Here is a 24,866-nt window from a genome sequence, read left to right on the forward strand (position 1 = left end):
ATTCTGAGCATGCACTCAATTAGCCACACTATCATTTACCTTTTAATCAATTCCACACCCATATTAATAGGCAGACTCCAATTCCATGTATTCTATTTTTTATTAAAGCCTCGTGTGAGATAGCTTATCAAATGTCATCCAGTGGTCCGAATCAATTAAACGTGGTGTCAATTTATTTATTTGTTACTAGTTACTCTTTGTAAATCCATGCAGTCTCTGATCAGTCCTCCTGGTTCACTGGCTTAGTTACTTTATCCTTGATGATAATTCTAACAAGTTTCCTCTAACAGTTATGAGCCAACTAGGCACATGATTTTCTTGTTTATCTCAGAATCCCGACATTGTGGAAACAAGCCATTCAGCCCAACTAGTCCACACTGCCCCTCCAAAAGAACATCCTATCCAGACTCTTTCCCCATGTCTAACCCACCTAACCTAAACATCCCTGGTCGCTACGGGCAATTTAGCATGGCCAATCCACCTAGCCTGCACATCTTTGGACTGTGGGAGGAAACTGGAGCACTTGGAGGAAACCCACGCAGACACAGGGAGAATGTGCAAACTCCACACAGACAGCCACCCGAGGGTGGGATTAAACCTGGGTTGGTGGTGCTGTGCTAACCCCTGAGCCCCAAGTTCCAGCTTTCTTGAGTAATACACTCATGATGGCAATTTGGTCACATAGAACAATGAACAATACAGCGCAGTACAGGCCCTTCGGCCCTCGATGTTGCGCCAACCTGTGAACTAATCTAAGGACCCCCCCCCCCACACTATCCCATCATTATCCATATGCTTATGCAAGGACTGTTTAAATGCCTCTAAAGTGGCTGAGTTAACTACATTGGCAGGCAGGGCATTCCACGCCCTTACCACTCTCTGAGTAAAAAACCTGTCTCTGACATCTGTCTTAAATCTATCACCCCTCAATTTGTAGCTATGCCCCCTTGTACAAGCTGAAGTCATCATCCTCATTTAAAACAAAATACTTCTTTAATGTTAACTTCATTGGCAACCTTCCAAGTAGTGACTGGATGATCTACATACAGTGGTCAATTCTGTTTTAACATCATCTGGTGCAAACCAGGACTCCCACTCCAGCAAGGTAATGACTGCTGCATTTGTTAGACCATTCCCTGGCCTTTGCTTTCTCTGGATTGCTTTCATACCCAGTGAGCTATTAGATTCTGCTCAGTTCTTTCAATGCACTTCCCAATAGTCAGCTTCCAACCACAGCCGTTAGAACCCATCTCTCAGATATTCCTTAAATGGTGAGTGGCTAGTACAAAGGCAAATGTAGTCATTTTACACTTGTATCTATGGCTATCTCATTGTTTAGGTTGTGCGGAAGGATGTTGTGGAGAGTAAAGAAATGCCATTCACAAATAAGTAAGTTTGTACATAGAACAGCACAGCGCAGTTCAGGCCCTTTGGCCCACAATACTGTGCCGAACCATTACCCTAAACCTAAGGCCTATCTAACCTCCACCCCTACCTTACACTATCATCCATATGCCTATCTAATAGCCACTTAAGTGCTCCTATGAGGCCAACCCCTCTACCCTCTCCGGCAATGCATTCCACATCCCTACCACTCTCTGAGTAAAGAACCTACCTCTGACATGTCCCCTATATCTGCCTCCACTCACTTTAAAACTATGCCCCCTTGTAATAGGTAACTCCACCGTAGGAAAGAGTCTCTGGCTATCCACTCTATTGATACCTCTGATCATTTTGTACACCTCTATTAAAGCATCTCTCATCCTTCGTCTTCTAAAGAGAAAAGCTCTAGCTCTCTCAACCTTTCCTTGTAAGAAGTTGGGGGGAAGTGATAGAGAAATGCAGCACTCTATCAGCACCATATCCACAAACATTCATTGCCTTCATCACCCATGCTGTGTAGCAGCAGTGTGTACCGTGTACACATTACACTGCCAAAACTCATTTAGTTTCCTCCAACAGCACCTTCCAAACTCATGACCATTTCCATCTAGAAGGACAAGGGCAGCAGATACATCGGATTACCATCACCTGCAAGATCCCATCCAAACCACTCACTATCCTGACCTGGAACTGATGGAGTTGTACAGTGCGTTGGTTAGCCACAACTGGACTACTTATCACATTGCTTTTTGTGAGATTGGGATCTTGCATTTCATGTAAATTAGTTGCTGCATTTCCTATGTTACAAAAATAAATACACTTCTGAAGCATTCTGAAAATCCGAGTGAGTGTTGCGTCCTTGTTCAATAAAGAGTGTCAGTCAGCTTAACTTAATTGGTGCCATTGGTTTCTCTCTTGCTGGAGATGATTATTGCCTGATAACTTGTGTGCCACAAATGTCACCTTTTTTTTTCATTCATGGGATGTGGGCATTTCTGGCTGGGCCAGCATTTACTGCTTATCCAGAGTCACCCTTCAGAAGGTGCCTTCTTGAATCACGGCAGTCTATGTCCCTTAGGTAGACACAGAATGCCCTTCAGGAGGGAGTTCCAGGATTTTGACCCAATGAGACTGAAGGAACGGTGATATATTTCCACGTCAGGATGGTGAGTGGTTTGGATGGGATCTTGCAGGTGATGGTAATCAATGTATCTGCTGCCCTTGTCCTTCTAGATGGAAATGGTCATGAGTTTGGAAGGTGCTGTTGGAGGAAACTAAATGAGTTTTGGCAGTGTAATGTGTACACGGTACACATGCTGCTACACAGCATGGGTGATGAAGGCAATGAATGTTTGTGGATATGGTGCTGATCAAGTGACTACTGTATCTTGGATGGTGTCAAGCTTCTTGAGTGTTGTCAGCTGCACTCATCTAGGTAGTTGGGGAGTATTCTATCACATTCTTGACTAGTGCCTTGAAGATGGAAAGTGAGGAGGTGAGTTACTTGCTTCAGTGTTCCTAGTCTCTGACCTATTCTTGTAAACACTGAGTTATATGGTGAGTCCTGTTGAGTTTCTGGACAATGGTAAACCCCCCCCCCCCCCCCCCCGCCCAAGATACTGACTGCGGGAAATTCAGTGATGGTAACCCATTCAATATTATGGTTATAGGGTGATGGTTAGAATCTCTGTTGTTGGAAATGGTCAATGCCTGGCATTTGTGAGGTGTGAACATTACTTGCCTTTCTCAGCCCAAGCTTGGATATTATCCAGGCCCTTCTACATTAGGACATGGACTGCTTCAGTAACTGAGCCTGGGTTCAAGTCCCACCTGCTCCTGGAATGAGTAGTAACATCTCTGAATGGATTGTTTTATTTATTTTTCCTAAACTATCATGCACTGTACAAAGGAACTGTGAACAGATGCACTTCATCAAACACTTAAGTGGGTGAACAGAATTGTTGTGACTTAGGATACAGGTTAGTTATTAGGATACATTAAAGTGCCCTGAGGATTTCCTGCAGTCATATCCTCGTACATGAAGGATGGGTCAGCAAGTTTGCAGACGACACAAAGGTCGGAGGTGTCGTTGACAGTGTAGAGGGCTGTTGTAGGCTGCAGCGGGACATTGACAGGATGCAGAGATGGGCTGAGAGGTGGCAGAAGGAGTTCAACCTGGATAAATGCGAGGTGATGCATTTTGGAAGGTCGAATTTGAAAGCTGAGTACAGGATTAAGGATAGGATTCTTGGCAGTGTGGAGGAACAGCGGGATCTTGGTGTGCAGATACATAGATCCCTTAAAATGGCCACCCAAGTGGACAGGGTTGTTAAGAAAGCATATGGTGTTTTGGCTTTCATTAACAGGGGGATTGAGTTTAAGAGTCGTGAGATCTTGTTGCAGCTCTATAAAACTTTGGTTAGACCGCACTTGGAATACTGCGTCCAGTTCTGGGCGCCCTATTATAGGAAAGATGTGGATGCTTTGGAGAGGGTTCAGAGGAGGTTTACCAGGATGCTGCCTGGACTGGAGGGCTTATCTTATGAAGAGAGGTTGACTGAGCTCGGTCTCTTTTCATTGGAGAAAAAGAGGAGGAGAGGGGACCTAATTGAGGTATACAAGATAATGAGAGGCATAGATAGAGTTGATAGCCAGAGACTATTTCCCAGGGCAGAAATGGCTAGCACGAGGGGTCATAGTTTTAAGCTGGTTGGTGGAAAGTATAGAGGGGATGTCAGAGGCAGGTTCTTTACGCAGAGAGTTGTGAGAGCATGGAATGCGTTGCCAGCAGCAGTTGTGGAAGCAAGGTCATTGGGGTCATTTAAGAGACTGCTGGACATGTATATGGTCACAGAAATTTGAGGGTGCATACATGAGGATCAATGGTCGGCACAACATTGTGGGCTGAAGGGCCTGTTCTGTGCTGTACTGTTCTATGTTCTATGTTCTATGTTCAGTCTTTTATCTTTGTGCTCACCAATCAGCGGGTACTTTTTACCCCCAATTCCCATTGACTTCAATTTTACTAGGGATATATGGTGCCGTAGTTTGGTCAAATGTGGCCTGGATTTCAAGGGTAGTCACTGACATCTCACTTCTGGAATTCAGCATTTTTTGTCCAGACTGAAATGAGGTCAAGAGCTGAGAGGCCCTTATAAAACTCAAATTGAGCATCAGTGAGCAGGCTATTGCTAAGCTTCAATTAGTAATACGGTCAGTAACATTTTCTTTCAATTTTCTCAGATCAAGATAGACTGATGGTGTGGTAAGTGGCCATTTTGGATTTGTTCTGCTTTATGCAGACAGGACAGCTGTATACACTGCCAGATAGTTGCCAGTACTGTAACCGTACTACATAGCTTGGCTCCAGATACAGCTCGTTTTGCTGGAATGTTGCCAGGGTCCACAGCCTTTGCTGTATCCAGGGTTCATAGCCATCCTTTGATATGACATGTGGTGAATCAAATTCCCAAAAGACTGGAATATGTGATACTGGGGTCTTACAGAGGAGACTGACATGAATCATCCACTTGCGACATACTGACCGAAGATGATTCCAAAACCTTTCACTTCTCTTTTTGCCCTGACATGTTGGGATTCCCTGTCATTGAAGATAGAGATGGTGGTAGGACGTCATCCATGAGCTAGTTATATAATTGTCAAACACTGTATGACCAGGTGTGGCAGAATTGCAGATCTTAGATCTGACCTGTGGACTCTGGTAGCCCTTAGCTCTGACAAATGTTATGCTGATGTTTAGCGTTTAGGTAGCTTCATGTTGTAGTTTCACCATTTTTAGGTATGCCTCGTGGTACTCTGGCATGTCCTCCTGCACTCTTTGTTGGAAGCAGAGTTGGTACCCCTACTTGATGGTTATGGTAGAGTACAGAATATGTCAAGCAATGAGGTCAGATTGCAGTTGACTGCAATTCTGCTGCTGATGTCCCACCTCACCGATGCCCAGTTGCCTCAAGTAGCTTGAAATCTGCCTCATTTAACAGAGCGGTAGCACCACACACACACAATGAAGAAGGAAAGTATAGTAAGACTTATGAATGATACATAATGGTCTGACTTACAGAGGAACATAAGAAATAAGAGCAGGAGTAGGACACCTGGCCCATCAAGCCTGGTCCACTATTCAATAAGATCACGGCTGATCTTTTCGTGCACTCGGCTCCACTTACCCAAACACTGACCATAATCCTTAATTCCTTTACGGTTCAAAAATGCACCTATCTTTGCTGTAAAAAAACATTCAATGAGGTAGGCTCAACTGCTTCACTAAGCATGGAATTCCACAGATTCACAACCCTTTGGGTGGAGCAGTTCTTCCTCAACTCAACTGCTCCCCTTTATTTTGAAGGTATTCCCCACAGTTCTAGTTTCATTCACTAGTGGAAACAATCTCCCTGCTTCTCTATCAGGTATTGTCTTATAATTTTATGGGTTTTTATAATATTCCCCCTCATTCCTTTAAATTCCATAAAGTATAGTCCAAGTCTGCTCAATCTCTACTCATGAGCCAACACTCTCAATTCAAGAATCAATCTAGTGAGCCTCCTGGGCACCTCCCCCAGTGCCAATACATCCTTTCTCAAGTAAGGAGACCAAACTGTACACTACTCCAGGAAGGGCCTCACAGGCACCCTATGGAGCTGCAGCGAAACCTCCCTGTTTTTAAACTCCATCCTTCAAGCAATTAAGTCTTTTGTATACCTCAAAGCAGAGCTCCAGTCATAGTGTCTCAGAAATGTACAGCATGGAAACAGACCCTTTGTTGCAACCATCTATGCCAACCAAATATCCTAAATTAATCTAGGCCTGTTTGCCAGCTTTTTGCCCATATCCCTCTAAACTCTTCCTACTCATTTACCCATCCAGATGCCTTTTAAATGTTGTAATTGTACCATCCTCCACCACTTCCTCTGGCAGCTTATTCCATACACACATCCCCTCTGCAAGAAAAAGTTGCCCCTTAGGTCCCTTTTTAAATCTTTCCCCTCTCAACTTAAACCTACACCCTCCAGTTGTGGACTTGGCCACCCTGGGAAAAAGACCTTGGTGTCACCCTATCCATGTCCCTTATGATTTTAAATCTCTATAAGGTCACCCCCTCAGTCTCAGCCCTGCCAGGGGAAAAACAGCCCCAGCCTATTCAAACTCTCCCATTTTTTTTTTCTGATGAAGGGTTCAGGCCCGAAACGTCAGCTTTTGTGCTCCTAACATGCTGCTTGGCCTGCTGTGTTCATCCAGCTCCACACTTTGTTATCTTCCTGATAGCTCAAACGTTAGCAACATCCTTGTAAATCTTTCAAATCAGAGTGATATATTCATTTTCAAGTACTTTGTAAACTAGTTTTATTTCCGGGGCACCAGGTAAGTGACTCTCTTGCTGGAGGTGTGGTCAACAGGGATCAGATGGGCTGAAGGTCCTCCTCCTGTAGTGGGTGGGATTGGCTGGGGTGATTGACAGGCGGACCGGCCCCGCCCCGCGTGATGTAATCAGTCACATGAGCGTCCGGACTTTGACGAGCTGTCGGACTGAGAGACACCGAGCGAACACAACACGACCCAGCACCGACCTTCCTTCCCCCAACCCACCGGACACAAACACATCTTCCGTCTCTTACCGACTGTCACCATGAGTCGCGCCGTCGTCTACCGTCTGTTCGCTCCGCTGCTGCTGCTGGGTAAGGAAAAGGGCCCTGCGGCTGCCGCTGGGGCCTCGGCCTTTCGGTCGCTCTTGAAGCCGGCTGACATTGTCAGCGGCCCTGGGTTGATTCTTGTTTTTGGTTTTTATTTTGGCGGTGGGGAGACTGCTGAGTGAGGGAGGGCGAGGAGGAAGCGGACCGCGGTCTGACGGTTACCCGGAGGGTGACTGTGGGGGTTGGGGAAGGTGGAGGTTGGAGGTGTTTCACGTGATCGGCTGTCACGTGAGGCCTGGAATGATCGAGAACCCGGAGCAGGGAGAGATTGGGGGTGGGGGGTGCGCGCGATCCTGCACCCCGGGTTTTGCGGGGAGGGGGTGGGGGCGGTGCGCGATCCTGCACCCCGGGTTTTGCGGGGAGGGGGTGGGGGCGGTGCGCGATCTTGCACCCCGGGTTTTGCGGGGAGGGGGTGGGGGCGGTGCGCGATCTTGCACCCCGGGTTTTGCGCGTTCACCCCGGGTTGTGTGGGAGTGGAGAGGAGGGAGTGTGATTCCTCACCTCAGGTTGGGGGAGAGGGAGGAAGGGAAAAGAGGAGATGATCCCTCACCCCGGATTGGGGGCAGGGAAGGAAGAGTGGGTGTGATCCTTTAGATGTCCCGAATCTGGCATAACATATCCCAGGGTTGGGGGCCCCATCCAGCTTTCTGGTTGGCCACATTTACCATTACGGTTCAATTATTTGATTAATTTACTTCACTGAGTCTTGTCCTTTCTTCCACTTTGCACTGTACTGTATTCCATAGTTGTTCTTGTGCTTTTAACACAAATTTAACAAATTAATTCAACTTTTTAGCCTTGTTATGTGATTCATTTCTAATCTTTTGCCTTTCTGACCTCAGTTTTCTAGTTTACTCCAAGGTGAGAACATTCAAAAAAGTGTTTCACTCAAGTTATCATTTTTAAAAACTGAGTATTAACTATTAATAGACCTTGATGCTGTTAAGTGTACAATTGGTAGCTGGATGTCAGGCACATGTGGATTCTGCAGACACTGTGGCAGAATTTCTCAATAAGTAGCATGGTTATTTCACAAGCACAGAGGTGTTGTCAGTAGAATGGCCATAAAGTGCAGCATAAGAGTTTACGAGAGACTGTCTGAAAATCCCAATACGCCGCATCCACTGGTTATATTCTTAAACTCCAGTAGGTTAGTCAAACATGTTTTCCTTATTATAACTTTATGTTGACTTTGTCTTGTTATTGTACCATTTTGTAATAGACTATAGCATTTTAACAACTACTAATGCCACACCAATCTGTTGTAACTTCCTGTTTTCTCCCCTTTTGTAAAAAAATTGCTTTAGCATTTGCCATCCTCTAATCTGCTGACACTGTTCCAGGCTCAAAAAATATTTGGAAGATGGCATTCACTATTTCCATGGCCATTTCCTTTAGCACTGTGGGGCATAGATTATCAGATAAATCCTGGACACTTGTCATTTTTTCGATCCATTAATTTGTTGAGTAGTTTTTTTAATCTAATAATTTTAATTCCCTCTCATTAGACCCTTAGTTTCCACAGCATTTCTGGCTGCTTATTTGTTGTCATCTTTGAAGACAGAGCTAAAGTACTGGTTTAATTACTTTGCCATTTACTTGTTCGCCATTATCAGTTTTCTCATTTCAGACTGCGGGACCTGCATTTACTTTCACTAATATCTTTCGCCTTACAAGCATTTAGAATCTTTTACCAGTTGGTTTTATGTTTCTTGTATGTTTACTCTCATTCTAATTTTCCCTCTTAAACAATCTCTTGGTCTTCCTTTGCTGAATTCTAAACTGCTCCTTCAGGCTTGCTACTTTTCTCGTAACTGTACCTGATTCCTCTTTGAATTCAATAATATCTTAATTTCTTCTGTTAGCCATGGTCACTTCTTTTCTTAACCCTTTCTAAAGTAAAAGGACATAATTATTTCCTGAAACCATAACTATGTCCTCTTAGTTTGGGGTCAGGATTCAAAACATCAACTTTCCTGCTCCTCTGATGCTGTCTGGCCTGCTGTGTTCCTCCAGATCCACACTCTGTTATCTCTGACTCCAGCATTGGCAGTTCTTACTATCCTGTTATTCCCCCATTATGCCTTTTATGTTGTCCAATTTATTGTAGCCAATTCACCCGTCATGTATCATAAATTACTTTTCCTGGGATTTAAGACGCTAATTTCAGATTCATTTACTTCACTTTTCATCCCAGTGAAGAATTCTTTTATGCTTTGGTCTCACTTCCCTTAATCCTATACGGACCCTTTCCCAATGAACAGGACTAAATCTAGGATAGCCTGTCGCTGCTTTGTTTTGAATACTACACTCAAAATCTTGTAAAGATTACAGTAATTGATCCAACGTAGTATTATTAGTAATGTGGTTTGACCAGTCCATATGTAGATTAGAGTTCCTCATGATCACTGTTATCACATGCCTTTGTAATTTCCTGTTCAGTGCCATTCCCTACTTTACTTTTGGGGGGGCATGTAGACAGTTCCTACTAATGTTTACTGCCCTTTTGTTACTTTGCAGATTAATTCTGTGTCTAGAGTTTGAATTAATGTATTCTCACTTGTACTGATTTCATCCATTTCTAACTATGCCATCCCACCCCTCATTCCTTTAGTTCACTTATTACCTTTATATTTGCTTTTTTAACATACTTATGCATTATTTTTGTGCTACGTCCCTATTTGTTACAAGCACTTCTTTCCCATTGCCTTCCACTTTTGCTTTCGATACTTATGTATTTCATTTACGTTCCCCTCTTGTGTCTCTTTTATTTCCAGCCACTCTAGCTTAAAGCTCTCTCCGTAGTACCAGAAAATGCTACTGCAAGGATACTGATACTGATCCTGCAGGGATGCAACCCATCCAGCTCGCAAATGTGCCAACTTCCCAAATTAGTCCCAATGCCACGGGAATCTAAATCACTCCCCCCTCTGCAATCTTTTCAGTTATGCATTTGTCCGCTCTGTTCTGGCATTCTTGATCTTGCTAGCATGTGGCATTCTGGGTAGTCCTAGGATGATTATCTTTGGAGTCTTGCCATTTCACTTAATTCCCAGTTTGCTATTCTCTGCTTTCAGGGCTTCATCCTTTTTACCTATGTTGTTACTCAAATGGACCAGGAATTCTGGCAGTTGATGCTGTCTCTTCAGAATATCTTGCAACTGTTCACTGACATTTTTAAGCATCTTATCTGTTCCCCTGGTAATAGTGATAGGAGATTCTATTATTTTAACACCTTCTTCTCGGAGTGAGATGACCCAGAGGACTTCTGCATAACCTGTCTAGTGCTTTTACACTCTGGTCACCTGTTCCCTCTCTTCGTACTCTTTAACTACGATGTGAGCATCTTGCTATCCATTAAGATCTCAGGCTTGTGGATGCTCTGTCACTGCTGCAGGTTGAAAACGCATATTTCAAGTGGCTTGCGTCTGAAGTCACTTCTCGTGGTGGTGTACTTGGTCACCATGAACACTAATGCCCTTGACTTTCCATGTGGTTTAGGAGGAACATTCAACATGGCTGACCTGCTTTGCCTTAAGTTGTTCCCTTCATGTTTTCTTCTTCACGGTTGAAGAATATTAGGTGGATTAGGGGTCTTGCTTTATCATTTGCCTTTTTAAGCACTGATTAATCTGAATGGAATACCAATTTGCACTTTAAAGACCGGAAAGTATAATTACCTAGTGCTACCAAGGTCGCTGCTCCTTTTGCACTAGCTCCAGTACTATCTGGATCAACTTGTGTTTATCCTGTGGTGTCACTTTGCATGTTTTCAGAAATCATCTGTCTTGTGCAGCTTCTCCAAGGCGTGACCAATAAGTGCCCTGTTTACTTGTGATGTCATGTTTTATTTTTCATTCAAGCACGACCGTCTCTCAGACTTTACACCAGCTCTCGGTTGAATCCCCCTCTCGTGCTGTTTTCAAGTTCTTTGGAATTTTCTCTGTTGTGATATTTGTTAATTGGGTGTTGACAGAAGTCAAAATTTTCTTGAGCTGCTAGTTTCAGGAGTGGAAAGGTATCCTGTTCTCCTTTAGAACTCGGAGAATGTTTTCTGATCTTTGTTAGTTGAATATATGCTTTAATTTTAGATGGTAGGAGGAAGCCATTTGGCAGTTAACTGACATCAAAACAAATTTAGTTGATGCCTTTAACGAAAAGAGGAAGACAGTAAAGTGAAGTTATTCCCCACTTGCGACAGCATATTCAACATGTCTCCCATCCTGTGGGCGTACTTGCAATATTTCGTGGAGTTATAGAGATGTATAGCATGAAAACAGACCTTTTGCTCCAACTCGTCTGTGCCGACTGGATGTCCTGTACCAATCTAGTCTCATTTGCCAGCATTTGGCCCGTATACATCTGAATCTTTCCTGTTTGTATACCCATTCAGATGCCTTTTAAATGTTGTAATCATATCAGCCTTTTCCACTTTCACTGGCAGCTCATTCCAGACATGCAGCACCCACTGCGTGAAAAAGTTGCCCCTTAGGTCCCTTTTTATATCTTTCTCCTCTCTCCTTAAACCTGTGCCCTCTAGTTTTAGATTCTGACCCTGGGAAAAGACCTTGCATATTTACCCTAACCATGTGTCTCATGATTTTATAAACCTGTTTAAGGTCTCCTGTCAGCCTGTGACATTCCAGGGACTATAACCCGAGTCTATTCACCCTCTGCCTGTAGTTCAAACCCTCTAAACCTTTTCTGAACCCTTTCAAGTTTAACAACATCAAATAAGTGGGAGACCAGAATTGCATGCAATGCGCCAAAAAGGGTCTAGGCCCGAAACGTCAGCTTTTGTGCTCCTGAGATGCTGCTTGGCCTGCTGTGTCCATCCAGCCTCACATTTTATTATCTTGGAATCTCCAGCATCTGCAGTTCCCATTATCTCTAACAAATGTCTTGCACAACCACAACTCCTGTACTCAATGCCCTGACCAATAGAGGTGAGCTTACAAATGCTGCCCTTCACTATCCATCTACCTGCAACTCTACTTTCAAGGAACTATGCACCTGCACTATGAACAGATCTTTGTTCAGCAGCACTCCCCAGAACCTTACCATTAAGCATATAAGACCTGCCCTGATTTGACTTTTCAAAATGCACCACCTCAGTGGGGACCTTTCAACTTTTCATTGCAGGGATGCTAATTGCAGAGTTCAGATTTGCAAAACTTTTTATCAGCCATGGTGAAATTGTTCTCTAGCACTGGCAGTGTCTACATGTCCTATTGTCATACTGTCATTCATATTATGCTTAGACATAGAGATCACGAGATAATCTTTCCACTACTTAATTGGAGAAATTTAAAGCTGTCCTGCTCATCATCTGCTTGGATGCTGATTCCACTATGTTTGGCTGTTTATTCAAGCAGAGTCAAATGACAAATCTGTGAATTGTTTGATCTTGTGTAAGCAAATCCCACTTACTTTTACCTCCCTGTTTTGAGCATTTACTAAATCCTGCTGTTTTGCTCCAGTCCTGCACCACTGAGGTGTTCAAACTTGGCAGTTTCTTGAGCTTTTCCTCTTTGTAAAGTTGCTTTCGATTTCTACATTAAACACTCTACACGTATGATTTGATCCCCTTCTGAGCGTGACAGTCTCTTCACAATGTCTTCAAGGAAGCTTCTGTGACTGACCTCCCATTGGCCACTGGTTAATTCTTCTCATTTTTATCTTGTTCCCCACATATCTTGATTTATTAGTATTATCTTTTTGAGTGCTTGCTGTAGAGCATTAGTTTGAACAATTGTCTTCTGACAAACAGTACTGTTGCATTTGAGGGCTAATTGACTTTCACCTGCAGCAGCTTAGTCTTATAAACCCTTTACTGTAATAAAACATTTCTGAGGGCTTTGCAGGAGCATAACAAAATATATTAGGTCAAAAAGTTGAGTTTTACAGTGTACCTTATACGAAGAAAGTGAGGTGGGGGGCAATTCTGGAGCCAAGATCTAAGCAGAAAAAGCCACAGCTGCCAAAAATTGGTTAAAATTGGTGGGGGTGCCCAAAGTCCAGAACTAATTGAGAGCAAATACCTCCGTTACAGCACTCTGCCATTTCAGTCTATTGAGCCCACACTGATGCTTGGAGCATCCCAAGTAGGACACCACCGGCACCCCCCCCCAAAAAAAAAGCCAACCAGTCTCTCTAACCCTTCATTCCCCACGGCTAATGGGATTACGCAGCTAGGAAAAGGTGAGGCCACTTGAAAACATGGATGAGAATTTTAAATCCATAAGTTGCTTGATGGAGTGTCAGTGTATGCCAGTGAGCCCAGAGCTAATGAGATAACAAGACTTGTGGCAGCAGTATTGGATGATATCATAAATACCTGTAGAATCCCTACAGTGTGGAAGCAGGCAATTTGGCCCAGTGCGTCCACACCAACCCACCAAAGAGCATTCCATCCTGACCCACCACTTATCCGGTCCCTGTATTTTGCACCCTATCCATTATGTGCAATTTAACATAGCCAATCCACCTAAACTGTGCATCTTTGGACTGTGGGAGGAAACCGGAACACCAGAGGAAACCCATGCAGACTGTTGCTTGTAGTCAAATCGAACTTGGGTCCCTGGCACTGAGGCGGCAGTGCTAACCACTGTACCACCTTGTTTACTGAGAATGTATTGTGAATATCAGCAGGCATGTTTTGAAATAGTTGAATCTTGAGTTGTTGAAGGCATGGATGAGGATTACAGCTGCAAATATTGCTGAGACAGGTGAAATTCTGTGACATTGCAGAGATGGAAACAGGTGGTCTTTGCAATTGTGTGAATGAGGTCAGAGGTTCATCTCCGGATCAGATATTGCACCAAGCTTATGAACAGACTGATTTTGTCTTAGACTGTTGTCAGGGAGAAGCGTGGAGTCAGTAGCTAGAAAACATAGTTTTGGTACTCTTAGTATTTATTTGAAGGAACTTTCTGTTAATCCATAGTGGATGTTGGATAAATAGTATGATAATTTCGTAATAGTCGAGAGGTCAAGAGAATTCGGGGTGAAATTGAGCTTGGTTTCACCAGCATACGCAGTTTGAACAGTTAGTTTCCTTTGAGTATGGGTTTCAGAAACTAGTGAGTGTTTCAATGTTTTCCTTTGTTCTAAACTGAATTTTTTTTTACAGGTTTTGTACAGGTTGCATTATCAAAGAGATTCGAGGTGATAAGTGGAAATCAAACATGCCTGCTGGCTGAATTCTCAGCCAACTTTTCAGTCAGCTATGAAACCACAGCTAAAAAGGGGGTAAGTAAAATAATTGCTTCCATAGTGTAGTATGAAGTCTCAGTCAAGCAGGTGTGTGATTAAAATTCACCTCTAGTCACCACCCTTGCGAGGTAAAGCAAAAATGTACTTGAATAAAAAGGAAATTAATTTGACTTTTCAGTTCTAATATTGATGTGGAGCAAACTTCTGTGTTTTTAGAATATGAAATTGGACTTTAACCCCTCGATAATGTTTGAAATCCAGTACTTAGATTGCAATTCAACTAGTTGAAATACCCTTTGACGTGCTGAGCTATTTGTGTTGACTGTTCAATTAGCAAAGCTCTCCCTGGTTATTTAGTGCCTTGTTGTTTGAAATATTAACAGGAGCAATGACCAGTTACAGAGAGGGGCCTATGATATTGCTTGATAGCTCATGGTAATGTGAAAGTTGACTCTTCACAAAGTAATTGAGCATGGAAAGAGTCCATTCTTTCAAAGGGCAATACAGTTAGTCATAAGAATGTATCTTTCTGTCACAATGTGCAATTTTTATTTTTCATTTCCTTTACCTGATTTCCTCGCACTGAATCTGTTCACACTCTTGTCAGTGCATTCCAAATTTTAATCCGTTCACTTTAAATTTGTGCGCTGGTCATTAACCATTCAGCTGCCTCTTTATTTGCTCTTATCCAAGCCCATTTCAATTTTAAACACCATTAACAAAATCTCCTCTCGGCCTTCTCTGCGCTTAAGGATACCAATTGCACTTCCTTCAATTTGTTTATAAAACTGGAATCTTTCATCCCTAGACTAGTTCAAATGAATCTTTCTGTCTCCAGTGCCTTTTGTGTCCTTTATGAAGTGTGTTGCCGAGAATTGGACCAAGTAGTTTGTCGTAACCTCCTGCCTTTTCTATGCCTTATAAACCAAGGCCCAGTGTGCTTTATTAATTGCTTTGTTACCTTTGAAGGTGGATCTGGGCAAAACCTGGGTTTTGATACACCTGTAACCAGTGCAAAATGTTGCTCCACAGCATGAATCTCCAGGGATTGAAAATTGTGCACTGGAGGGCGGTCAAACAATGATTATGCTGACACTATGAAATGCTGGTTAGGCCACTAAAGACTGCAGAGTGCATGGTGACGGCCTAATGGTATTATTGCTGGACAATTAATCTAGAGACCCAGTGGCGTTCTGGGGACCTGGGTTTAAATCCTGCCATGGCAGATGGTGGAATTTAAATTAGATAAAATATCTGGAATTAAGAATCTAATGATCGTGAACCCATTTCCAATTGTTGGAAAAACCCATCTTGTCCTTAAATGCCCTTTAGGGAAGGAAACCACCATCTTTACCTGGTCTGGTCTACATGTGACTCTGGACCCACAGCAATGTGGTTGACTCTTAGCTGCCCTCTGGGCAATTAGGGATGGGCAATAAATGCTGCCTGGCCAGCGAGGCCGCCCTCCTGTGAATGAAGAAAGATCTGGTCACCACATTACAGGAAGAATGTAATTGCACTAGAGAGGGTGCAGAGGAGATTAATTGGGATGCTGCCTTGGCTGAAGGGTCTGAGCTATGAGGAAAGACTGAATAGGCTCGGTGTTATTGTCGGACGGGCAAAGTTTGAGGGAGGATCTGATAGAAGTAGAACAAGATAAAGGTACAATTATAGGATGAATAAGAAGGCACTTTTCCCATTAGTGTGGGGCATAGACAGATTAGAAGGTAAAGGGGAGAATTGAGACTTTTTTTTCTTCCCACTGAGAGTGTTGGGGTTGCGATCTGAAAGGGTGGTAGAGCCAGAAATTGGCAAACATTTAAGCAGTATTTGTATATTCACTTGAGTTGCTGTAATCTACAGGGCAATAGGCCAAAAATTGGAAAACGAAATTAGTCCGGTCAAATCTTTGTGGCCGCCCCAATGTTGCCACAGTGAGCTGAATGGCCTCCTGTGCTGCAAATGCCAACGGGATTGAGAGAGAAGTAAGAAAAAGGACTTTGAAAAAATCTTAAAGAAGGAGCTTTGCATTCTTGAGAGTAAATTTTCAGGGTCAGTCAGGTTGTTTAGCAATATTGGAATAGTTTTCTTTTTTAAAAGATTCAATGGCCAGAGTATACTGGGGAGGCAATGGCCTAGTGGTATTGTCGCTAGACTGTTAGTCTAGAGACCCAGGTAATTTTCTGGGGACCCGGGTTCGAATCCTGCCCTGGCAGATGGTGGAATTTAAATTCAATAAATAGCTGGAATTAAGAATCTAATGATGACCATGAATCCATTGTCAATTGTCAGAAAAACATCTGATTCACTAATGTCCTTTTAGAGAAGGAAAATACCATTCTTCATTGGTTTGGTCTAGCTGTGACTCCAAACCCACAGCAATGTGGTTGGATTCTTAACTGCCTTCTGGGCAATTAGGGATGGGCAATAAATGCTGCCTAGCCAGCAACACCCTCATCCTGTGAATAAATATAAAAGGACTCAGCATGTTTGGTAGGTATCTGGTGGGCGTGCATGACAACTCCACGCTTTTGCATGTCTCATCGCCAAGTCCATTGGTGAGATGGCATTTGAACATAACGTATAGCAAGTTGAACAACAGCTCCTGAAGTTAACTTTTGTCATGATAATAAAATGTGGGGCTGGATGAACACAGCAGGCCAAGCAGCATCTCAGGAGCACAAAAGCTGACGTTTCGGGCCTAGACCCTTCATCAGAGAGGGGGATGGGGGGAGGGAACTGGAATAAATAGGGAGAGAGGGGGAGGCGGACCGAAGATGGAGAGTAAAGAAGATAGGTGGAGAGGGTGTAGGTGGGGAGGTAGGGAGGGGATAGGTCAGTCCAGGGAAGACGGACAGGTCAAGGAGGTGGGATGAGGTTAGTAGGTAGCTGGGGGTGCGGCTTGGGGTGGGAGGAAGGGGGGGAAACCAAGCGGAGGCTTGGGGACCGCTTTGCAGAACACCTCCGCTCAGTTCGTAACAAACAACTGCACCTCCCAGTCGCAAACCATTTCCACTCCCCCTCCCATTCTCTTGATGACATGTCCATCATGGGCCTCCTGCACTGCCACAATGATGCCACCCGAAGGTTGCAGGAACAGCAACTTATATTCCGCCTGGGAACCCTGCAGCCATATGGTATCAATGTGGACTTCACCAGTTTCAAAATCTCCCCTTCCCCCACTGCATCCCTAAACCAGCCCAGTTCATCCCCTCCCCCCACTGCACCACACAACCAGCCCAGCTCTTCCCCCCCCCCCACCCACTGCATCCCAAAACCAGTCCAACCTGTCTCTGCCTCCCTAACCGGTTCTTCCTCTCACCCATCCCTTCCTCCCACCCCAAGCCGCACCCCCAGCTACCTACTAACCTCATCCCACCTCCTTGACCTGTCCGTCTTCCCTGGACTGACCTATCCCCTCCCTACCTCCCCACCTCCCCACCTACACCCTCTCCACCTATCTTCTTTACTCTCCATCTTCGGTCCGCCTCCCCCTCTCTCCCTATTTATTCCAGTTCCCTCCCCCCATCCCCCTCTCTGATGAAGGGTCTAGGCCCGAAACGTCAGCTTTTGTGCTCCTGAGATGCTGCTTGGCCTGCTGTGTTCATCCAGCCCCACATTTTATTATCTTGGAATCTCCAGCATCTGCAGTTCCCATTATCTCTTAACTTTTGTCATGTTTGAATGCTAGGGGTTGCCTTGCCTAATTACCTCTGGTCTGCTGCAAGGGAATCTGATCTGACTTATGTAACAGCAAAATGTGATAGTGAAGTGAGACTGCTGTCTTAGTGCCTCAGCTAGCATGTTGTGCATAATTTTCATTGTAATCATAGGTAGGGAAGGCAGCCACCAGAACACTATTTCTGAACAGCTAATCTGTCTGTAGTGCAGTGTAGTCACGTATTAGCATTGGAAGTTCTTTATGGGTGACTGTTTGTAACTTGGGTTTCTAAATTCTAATCTCTGAGGCAGCTGTAACAGGTTTTACTTAAGTGTACTGTAAGGCTCCTTAAGCATGCAACTTACTATATCTCATCTTAGAACATTTAAATCTTAAAGATGTGAAATTCGATCCAGTAACGCTTCTTCACGCCATTAGTGTAATATGATGAGTAGTTCACCTCAAATATGCCTGCTTCCACATTGTCATTCAGTAAGATCATAAAGATACAGGAGCAAAAGTAGGCCATTTAATACATCGAGTCTGCTCTGTCATCGAAATTATGGATGATCTGAAATCTCAATTCATTTTAACAGCCTTATCTGTAAAACATTTGATTCCCTTCACAAACAAAAACAAAGTTGCTGGTAAAGGTCAGCCAGTCTGGCAGCAGCTGTGGAGGAGAAAACAGAACTGGTGGTGGCTGGGAAAGTACCAGTTTATGTGCTGAAATAGGAAGGTGGGTGGGGTAGGGAGTAAACATTAGGATAGAGCCCAGAGAGAAACAGACAAGTGGACAGACAAAGGAGTTGCTAATGATCAGGCTGGGAGGGTGAGTAGTTGTTAATGGGGACTGTTAGTGACTAACAACAGGGAGTGTGTGGTGGCACGCTGTGGTAACAAAGCTTGGGGTGGGGGGCTGGGACATGGAAGAGTTTAGGCCCTAAAATTATTGAACTCAATATTGAGTCCGGAGGGCTGTAGGGTCCCCAAGCGATAAATGAGGTGTTGTTCCACCAGCTTGCGTAGGGCTTCAATGGAACACTGTAGCAAGCCAGAGATGCAGATATTGGCCAAGGAGCAAGGTGGTGCATTGAAATGGCTGGCAAAAGGTAGTTCAGGGTCTTTTTTTGCAAGCAGAACGAAGACGTTCTGTGAAGCGGTCGCAAAGTCTATGCTTCATTTTCCCCAATTTAGAGGACCTGCTAAGCTTTTCCAGCAACTTTGTTTTTGTTCCTGATTTACAGCATCCGCGGCTCTTTAGGTATTTGTTTGATTCCCTTATTGATTAGAAATCCGTTTCAGCCTTCAACACTCCAGTCTGTTTGCCTTCAACAGTACCTGCTGAACTTGGATAGGAGCTTTTCATGACTCATTTAATAGGATCTTTGCTGTTGCTTTTTGTAGTTTTTCTCTATTTAAAAAAATATTCAGTTCTTGTTTCCTTCCCGCCTAACTGTGTAACATTACTGTATCCCACTTTATATTCTGTCAGCCAAGCTCCTGCCCATACACTTAACCTCTCTATACCCAATGTACACTTTTTGCCCTCCCACTTGTTATTGTGTATTCTGTAAACCTGGCAATAGTATATTCATTTCTGTCATCCAAGGTTTGTATATTGTAAATTGTAGCCCCAACACTGATCCCTCTGGCACTCCTAGTTACAGATTGCCATTCTGAAAATGCCCCGTGTATCCTAACTCTTGGTCTTCCATTAGATAGTTAATCATCTTTCCATGCAAATATGCTACCTCCCCCAAAACAATAGGGTCTTATTAAGTAACTTCATATGCAGTACCTTTTGAAAATGCAAATGTATTGCATCTGCTAGTTTCCCTTCATCTAACACACTTTTTACCTCGACTGTAAAAATATTTGTCAGGCATGTTAGCTGGATTTGATTTGACTTGATTTTATTATTCTCTACTTAAATATAGTGAAATGTATTGTTTTGCGTGCTCGCCTGACAGATCATACCTTGCATAAGTACACCAGGGTTACAGCCTCGTGGGTATAGAGGAGGATAAACTTTAATATGGGAGGATCATTCATAAGTCTGGTATCGGTGGGAAAGAAGCAGTTCTTAATTCTTTAAAGTGAAGTAGCTGTAGTACATTTGAATTGTGAATTAGGTTTTTGAGCAGGTTTAGGAATTAAGATAGCGAATTAATGTTCACTACAAAGTGTGTGTCTAAAAGTTGCTGTAATAGCTTCACAAAGCAGAATTCATGAACATAAATGCACAATAATGAATGTATTTTGCCAGCCAAATTTGATTCAGAATTGCAGTCTCATTTATGCAGAACTGTTTGCTGAATAGTTTTAATGTTTGCAGAGTTGTCAAGCATAACTGTTCTTCTGTTCCAGGCCACAGTTTTGTTCTCTCTCCCAGAGAATGCACATGCAGACAACCGTAGTAATTGTAATAATATGACTGCACCAGTACTGGTAGTGAGTTTTGGGAATGGTCATTCTCTCAGCATGAACTTCACAAAGCACAATGGATCCTACAAAATGGATGTACTGACTCTTTCTTTCAATGAGAGTGATGATCTTCATTTCCCAAATGCAAGTTCTAAAGGTAAGTTAAAGTTTGTATCTGTGGATGCTTCAGAGATTATTGTCTATTGCTAGTTTTGCTGATTGCGACGTGCCCGTCGGCTGGGTCAGAGTAGGCAATATCCTGACTTCAAAAATTCAGAAGGAATAACAGCGGTGTTTGAAACGACATTATAAAGTTGAAGTGTCAGATTTGGGGACACAGCAAAAGTAGACTGACTCTGGATTAAGCAGTGTGGAATGGCAAAATGTCAGTTATGCTACTGAAAGTATATTGTAGATGAAGAGGCTGAGGAATGAAATTTAATGTTTAGACAGTGTGTATTAAGCCTCAAGATTCCTGTCTCTACACGGTAGTAAAAGGCTGTTGAAATTAGTGAGATCACACCACTGATATTGTATAAAACTTGCATGTCCTTGTTTGTCATGTTGTCTTATGAGGAGAGATTGAGCAGCTGTGCCTCTATTTGGAGCTTAAAAGAATAAGAGGTGATCTTACTGAAACAAGGGGTGTTGATTGATTGTGTGGATGCTGAAAGGTGTTTCCTTGAATGGGGGATATAAAATTAGACACAGTTTCAGAATAATGAATCGTCAAGTTGTTATTTAGAATTCTGTGCAGTAGACACCTGTAAAAGCCAAGTCATTGAATGTTCAAGATTGGTGTTTGATCCACAGGAATCAAGGATGAGGGAGCACTCAAGAAAATGGAATTAAAGCTGTAGTCAGATCAGCCATGATCTTATTGAATGGCCCATTTCTTACATCAGCGACTATATAGGTTTAAAGTACCTTGCAGGTGCTGATTGGGGCAGTGAAGGACAGTGAATTAAGTTCAATAATGTGACTACTTCTTGGGAGGGGAAAACAAAGTCATTTTCATCTGAATGAAACATTAGGGTTTGGTAACATTTGAGATTTCCAATAATTTTATGAAGTTATTTCTAAATTGCCAATTTGAACATCTTTCCAGGTATTTTGGTAACATTTTCAAGGTCTGCAGATATCAGTGCAAAAATGAACACAACATACAGGTGTACAAGTGATTCTACTGTACACATGGAAAATGTAAATGTAACTTTGAGTCATGTCCGAATGGAAGCTTTTCCATCAAATGGTAATTTCAGTAAAACTGGTAAGCATATTTACCTTTGACAGATTACAAGCTTTCAACTAATGTTTCAAGATGGTTGAATTTTTTAATGTATTTATTTACATCCAGATTAACTTTGTTTTTAGAAACTATATGCCATGCTGATATGCCTCCAACTGTACCTAGTACGACTCTGGTTACCACCCTGGCTCCGACAACTGTAACACCTCCGACACCAAATCCAATTCCAGGAGTGTATAATGTCACCAATAGCAACGGCACTTGCCTGCTTGCAAAAATGGGACTGCAGATCAACATTACATATACAAACTTGCTTAATGAGGTAGTCAATTTAATTCTTTATACTTGAAGTACAAATGAGAGTTATTTCTTTTGTTCTTCAAAGTGTTGTTTTGAAAAGAGTCACTTGATAAACTTGGGAATGAATGCGGTACGGTTAAGTTTCAATGTTTGCCTGATTTTATAACAGCATGGATACTGCATTAGCCGTCCTGGGTTTTTTAATATTCACAGCATGTGAGCATCACTGGCAAGGCCTGCATTTATTGCTCATCCCTAGATGCACTTGGGAAGGTGTGGGTGAGCTGCTTGCTTGAAGCTATGCAGTGTTTGCGGTGTAGAGCCACCTCTAGTGCTATTAGTGAGTGAATTCCAGAACTCAACAGTGATACTGAAGGAATAGTGGCATATTTTAAAAAGAGGATGGTGAGTGCCTTAGAGGAGAACTTGCAAGTTGGCACTGTTCCTATTTATCTGTTGTCCTGTCCTTCTAAATGTGGTGGTTAGGTGTTTAGAGGGTGCTGTTTAATAAACCATGGTGAATTTCTGCAGTGCATCTTTTCTTGGGGTGTGGGCATTGCCAGCTCAGCTAGCATTTATTACCCACCTTGAGAAAGTGGTGGTGAGCTGTTTCTTGAACTACTGAAGTCCGTGTGCTGTAGGTAGACCCACAGTGTTATTAGGGAGGGGGAGTCCAGGATTTTGGCCCAGCATGGTGAAGGAGAGGTGATATATAGCTCCAAGTCAAGGCAGTGAGTGGCCTAGGACACTACCCGTAGGAACTTCTGCTGGGATGCCTTGGTGCTGTGATGACTGACCTCCAATAACCACAGCCACCTTCCATTGTGCAAGATATGACTCCAGCCAGGGGAGTATTTCTCCCAGTTGCTATTAATTTCATTTTTGCTGGAGTTCCTTGGTGCCACGCTTGGTCTCACACGGCCTTGATGTCAAGCACTGTCACTCTCATCTGAACTCTGGTATTCAGCTTTTTTTTTTGTTCAAATATGAACTTAGGTTTGTAATGAAGTCTGGTGCTGAGTGGCCTTGGCAGAACCCAAACTGGACATTACTGAGTAAGTGCTGCTTGATAGCACTAATGATGACATCTTCTATCACTTCAATGATGCTCGAGAGTAGACTGATCTGATGGTGATTTGCTGGATTGGACTTGTCTTGCTCATGTGTACAGAATGTACCTAGACAGTTTTGTGGAAAGGTATTAGTTTTGTAGCAGTACTGGGGCATTTTAGTTATGGGTGCACTAAATTGCAGAAACCAGATCTTCTAGTACTGTTGCCAGAATGTTGTCAGGGCCCATTGTTTTGCAATATTTGGAGCCTTCACCTTTTTCTTGATATTACATGAGTGATTTGAATTGGCTGAAGAGTGGCATCTATGATGCTGGTGACCTCTGGAGGATGCTAAGTTTAGATAATTCATTTAGCACTTGTGGCTGAAGATTGTTCCAAATGTTTCAGCTTTATCCTTTACAGGATGTGCTGGGCTCTTCCATTGTTTTGAGGATCAGGGTATTTGTGGAGCAGCTTCCTCCAGTGAGTTGCTTAATTGCCTACCATTATTCTCAACTGGATGTGGCAGGATGACATGCTTGAATCAGATCTGTTGGTTGTGGGCTTGCTTAGTTCCGTCATTTACTGCTTATGCTCTTACCATGCAAGTAGTCCTGTTTGATCGCTTTACCGGGGTTGCCTCAGATGCTGCTATTCGTGTGTCCTGCACTTTTTTGATCCATGATTGATCCCCTAGCTGGTGTCAGTGGTAGAGTGGGATATTACAGATCCTGTTGGAGTACAATACTGCTGCAGCTAATGACCCTACAGCACATCATAGATACCCAGTCATGAGAGATCAGATATGTTTGAAATCTGTTCCATTGATAGTGCTGCATATCATGATGGAGGGTATTGTCATGTAAGGTGAAACTTCATCTTTGTGAGGACGACTGGTAGAGAGACAGGCTGTGTGTTTCTTAATGATACTGACATGGGGAAATGTGGCAACAGATTGTGTTTGGGTATGCTTTTTCCCCTCACCACTGGCACAGAACCAGTCTAGCAGCAAGGTCTTTTCGAACCCAACCAGCTCAATCCATAGTGCTGCTGCTGAACCACTCTTAGTAGTGAATTGGAGGTGCCAGTGTTGGACTGGGGTGGACAAGGTCAGACATCGCACAAAACCAGGTTATAGGCCAACAGGTTTATTTGAAAGCACAAGCTTTAAGAGCCTCACTCCTTCAGGTGTTAGTGAGAGACGTAGTATCAGATGCGATTTATAAGTGAAAGGCCAAAGGGTCTCACCACTGAGGATGTTTAAACAAACCTAAGATGCTGTTAAATCTTTAATCAGTTTGAAGGTTTAAATTGGTTAATATGTATATGTAAATCACCAAATTTCTTTCAAGTCACTGCCCTGAGAGAACTAAAGGTTTTTTTATCAGTTGCTGCTCTTGATGTATCCTCCAGGTTTTCAACGTAGAGGAGTACTGATTCGTTAACTGAGGGAGGATGGTTTATGGTAATCAGGAGGTTTCCTTGCCCATTTTTTTTGACCCATTGCTATGAGACCTTATTGGGTCCAGAATCACTGTTGAGAACTCCCAAAGCAGTTCCCTCCCTAACGTATACCATTGTGCCAACACCTCTGCTGGGCCTGTCTTGTTGGTGTGACAACATATCTAGGGATGGTGAAGTTGGTATCCGGGAAATTATCTGTAAAGGATGATTTTGAGTGTCACTGTGTCAGGCTGTTGTTTGACTAGTGTGTGAAACAATGATCCCAACTCTGGCGCTGGGTCCCAGATGTTAGTAAGGAGGACTTTGTGGAATCAGCAGGGCTATTTTGCTGCTGCTGTTTCTAGTGCATAGCTTGGTGGTAGTTCACCTGGATAAATTTGTTCGTTGAAACTTTGTCAATTGATACA

At 43.2% G+C, this 24,866-nt stretch overlaps 1 protein-coding gene across 1 annotated transcript in view; it reads left to right on the forward strand.

Moving 5' to 3' along the window:
- Positions 1–6,874: 6,874 nt before the first annotated feature.
- The window catches only part of lamp1a (lysosomal associated membrane protein 1a), a 36,943-nt gene continuing 18,951 nt past the window's right edge, over positions 6,875–24,866 (forward strand). Inside the window, exons 1-5 of the mRNA XM_048540795.2 lie at positions 6,875–7,076; positions 14,224–14,342; positions 20,338–20,551; positions 21,503–21,664; positions 21,769–21,965. Coding sequence (XP_048396752.1) covers positions 7,028–7,076; positions 14,224–14,342; positions 20,338–20,551; positions 21,503–21,664; positions 21,769–21,965 — 741 coding nt within the window. The 5' untranslated portion in view covers positions 6,875–7,027. The remainder of the gene's footprint in view (positions 7,077–14,223; positions 14,343–20,337; positions 20,552–21,502; positions 21,665–21,768; positions 21,966–24,866) is intronic.

The sequence above is a fragment of the Stegostoma tigrinum genome, chromosome 12 (assembly GCF_030684315.1).
Source record: "Stegostoma tigrinum isolate sSteTig4 chromosome 12, sSteTig4.hap1, whole genome shotgun sequence".
NCBI lineage: Eukaryota > Metazoa > Chordata > Chondrichthyes > Orectolobiformes > Stegostomatidae > Stegostoma > Stegostoma tigrinum.